The sequence below is a fragment of the Echinops telfairi genome, unplaced genomic scaffold (assembly GCF_000313985.2).
Source record: "Echinops telfairi isolate 266 unplaced genomic scaffold, ASM31398v2 ScPeMD7_443;HRSCAF=831, whole genome shotgun sequence".
In the NCBI taxonomy this organism is placed as follows: domain Eukaryota; kingdom Metazoa; phylum Chordata; class Mammalia; order Afrosoricida; family Tenrecidae; genus Echinops; species Echinops telfairi.
This window is the reverse complement of record NW_022104341.1, coordinates 17,375,017-17,378,268: the sequence shown is the minus strand read 5'-3', so window position 1 is coordinate 17,378,268 and position 3,252 is coordinate 17,375,017. Positions and strand designations below refer to the sequence as shown.

The following is a 3,252-nucleotide window of genomic DNA, read 5'->3' as shown; positions in this document are numbered from 1 at the left end:
ATCATTTCATTTTAATAGCAGCTGTGCAAACTCACAAAATTCATTTTAATAACTCTACAAAAGCATAAATTATTTCATGTCCCAGACTTGAATGATTAGAGCTTTAAATGTTAAATACTCATGTGCCAACGGTTGACTGTATAATTTAACTTAAAGGAGTTGTGTCTTTCCATGGTTCCAGCCCTGATCCTCATTTCGATCATCAAAATAAAATATTTGTTTTCACATGACCACAGTTGGGGGGTGTAAGGGAATAGGAGGGAAAAAAATTCAGTTTTAACAGAATAACTTCCATTATGTCTCCAACAGGATCAGCCATTGTTTGAAGTAATACAGGAAGCTATGCAAAGACATATGCAAGGCATACAATTCCGTGAGAGAAATGCTGGTCCACAGATAGATCGGAACATGAAAGATGAAGGTACACAGCTCTGGCTAAAGATCTACTGATGGGGGGAATTCAGTGTGGTAATCATTGTTCATTTGACAAGTATTGGGAAATCTCAGTATGTGTTCATAAAAAAGGTTAACATAGCTCTGGTTTTATTTTTAGAGGAAAGAGAGTATATTCCACCGTTTAGCAGGCACTTGAAAGGTGCTTCTGATGGTTCCATGTATACTCTCCTAGGTTGTTCCCAGTTAGCATTCCCAAGAACTGAAGCTGACTAGCCTGCCCGAGTCACACAGCTGTTCAGTGACTGATCAGGATTGGGCCCAGAGGTCTGTCTCAGGAGCCCAGACTCTTATGAAAGACTTTCTTTTTTTAAAGATTTATTTGTAGAAAAATATAAAATCAATATATTCCTTTTCCCCCCAAAACAGGTAAGTTGTAATATGTTATCTGTGTGGTCCCTTTCTTACCAGAATGTGTATCATGACACAGATATACTTCTTAAATCTTTTTTTTAAACAATTGTATTGGCACTTAATCCACATATCACACAATTCACTTGTTTAGTCACATAAAGAAGAGTTGTACAATCATTACTACAAGCACTTTTAGAACATTTTTACCACCCCCCACCCCATGGTTAAATCACTTTTAAAATGAGTTGTGTAATCACCCTCAGTTTTGCAAGTGGTCCCTCCCCACTTACATCTCTATTGAGTTAATCATGTTCCTCATCTGATGATCCACAGCATCATTAGCCAACGCAAGACTGTTAATGATTTATTTCATTGTGTTTCTCATTCACCTCAGAGAGCCATCCAGTGGGGTTGTTGTTTGTTTGTTTATATATTATTTGTTTATTGTTTTATAAATCTTATGGTGCTTTATGTGCATTTAGATTTTAACTTTTTCATTTTAAAAGAATTAGAGGAAAAATAAAATAAAAGAACTGAAGACTCACAGGCAATTTCAAAAATGATACACAGGAGGGTGCTGTAAACTCTCCATGCCTACATGTTTTATAACTGTAGTTTGATATCAAAATCAGGAAAAAGTAATTGATGAAATGTGGGGGACCAGCCTCCACCACCGAATGGGTGCTAGGGAATGGTTGTGTAATTGAAGGGTAAATTAAAGACACTTCAAAAAAGGTATGCAATGGCTCACCTCCTTCATGAAGACTAGAATTACAGAGTGAGAGAATGTATTCTCGTAACAGGCTTATATCATCTTAGGCTAGCAAGCTACATTACACACATACGGAATAGGAAGGGGGTGTATTAGAAGCATACATGTAACAGGAAGGGGATGTGCTAGAGGCATACATGTAACTGGAAGGCACATAACAAGATGGGCAGGTTCTAGCCTGATGGAAGCTTGGTCGTCTCTGAACTGACTTGACCTTAAGTGTCCCTGAGTTCTTCTCCAGGAGAGCAATCTATGATCCCTACCAGAAGGAGTGGACCCTACTCAGGGTGGGCTGGTCTCTTGAGGGAAGACAATCTTCAGGCAGATAGCCTTCAACAGTTAACCTTCAAACGTATAGTAGCAACCATGTGCTGACAAGCGGCACGTTAAAATTGGCATTATTACGGGGGAACATTGTGGGGAACAACTTTTACTCAAGAGAATGTGACTGGGATGTATTTCTAACTCATGACCCTGAAGGCCTTCCTCCACCAGAATCTGCCTCCCAGACTCCTTCAATATGAACTTAGAGAATTTGTCCACGTACATGCTCTTCCCGGTTCTCAGTATCCCACAGTAAAATAGCATTATCTAGACTATAAACCTTACTCCTTTTCACCAGTTCTTACATTAATTCATTTGTGTCTGTGCAGTTTGATCCATATATGTTATTGCCATCGGGTCAGTTCTGACCCCCCAGTCCTTATGCACAACAGAACAAAATACTGCCTGGTCCTCCATCACCCTCACAATTGTTCCTATGCTTGAGCCCATTGTTGCAGCCATGGTGTCAATCCATCTCATGATCCCTGTATAGCTTCATGTAACCACCCCTACAATCAAGATATTGAGATGTTGTGTTAGCACAAAGGAGCTCCTTTGTGCTACCCCTTTCCTTCCAAGCCCCATCCCCTCCACACACTCCTGTTCAACATTTCTTTTCATACTTTCTTTACTTGGGTGAAAGTTGACATAGTTAGTTACCCAGACCCAATGTCCTCCTGTGGATTCTGACTCATAGCGACCCATTGTAGGGTTTGTGAAGCTGTAAATCTTTATGGAGCAGTAACCTCATCTCATTCCTGTGAAACAGATGATGGGTTTGAACCCTCACCCTTGTGGTTAGCAGCCAATGATTACTCAATAACACCACCAGGGCTCCTTACATAGCAAATTAGGTTCTCATTTAATAATTTTTTTAATAATCATTTTATTGAGGGCTCATACAACTCTTATCACAATCCATCTATCCATCCATTGTGTCAAGCACATTTGGACATTTGTTGCCCTCATCATTCTCAAAACATTTGCTTTCTACTTGAGCCCTTGGTATCAGCTCCTCATTTTGTTCATTTAATGATTTTTATACTGTATGTTCCATGACATTGGTTAAATTTTTCATAGTACCCTGGCCATCCTGGTAAATGTTGGCCATTTGGTCTCATATAGTTAGTTACTCAAGGACACACAGAGTCATGGGTGATACTATTTTATAAACCAATAGATTATTTGTTTGAAAGATTTCTTTCATTTCAATTTCAAGAGTATACTAGGGAATAATCTCAAGGCTTACTCCAGTCTTTCTTGTTCTAGTAAATCTGGACTTTTTTTCAGGAATTTTAATTTTTTAATATTTTCCTCATCTTCTATCCAGGACCTCCTATTATTTCCCA

The 3,252-nt window shown here is 38.8% G+C and overlaps 1 protein-coding gene across 1 annotated transcript in view; it reads left to right on the top strand.

Moving 5' to 3' along the window:
• The window catches only part of AGL (amylo-alpha-1, 6-glucosidase, 4-alpha-glucanotransferase), an 87,354-nt gene that overhangs the window by 65,042 nt on the left and 19,060 nt on the right, over positions 1–3,252 (top strand). Inside the window, exon 27 of the mRNA XM_004699235.2 lies at positions 310–421. Within this exon, the coding sequence (XP_004699292.1) occupies positions 310–421 (112 nt within the window). The remainder of the gene's footprint in view (positions 1–309; positions 422–3,252) is intronic.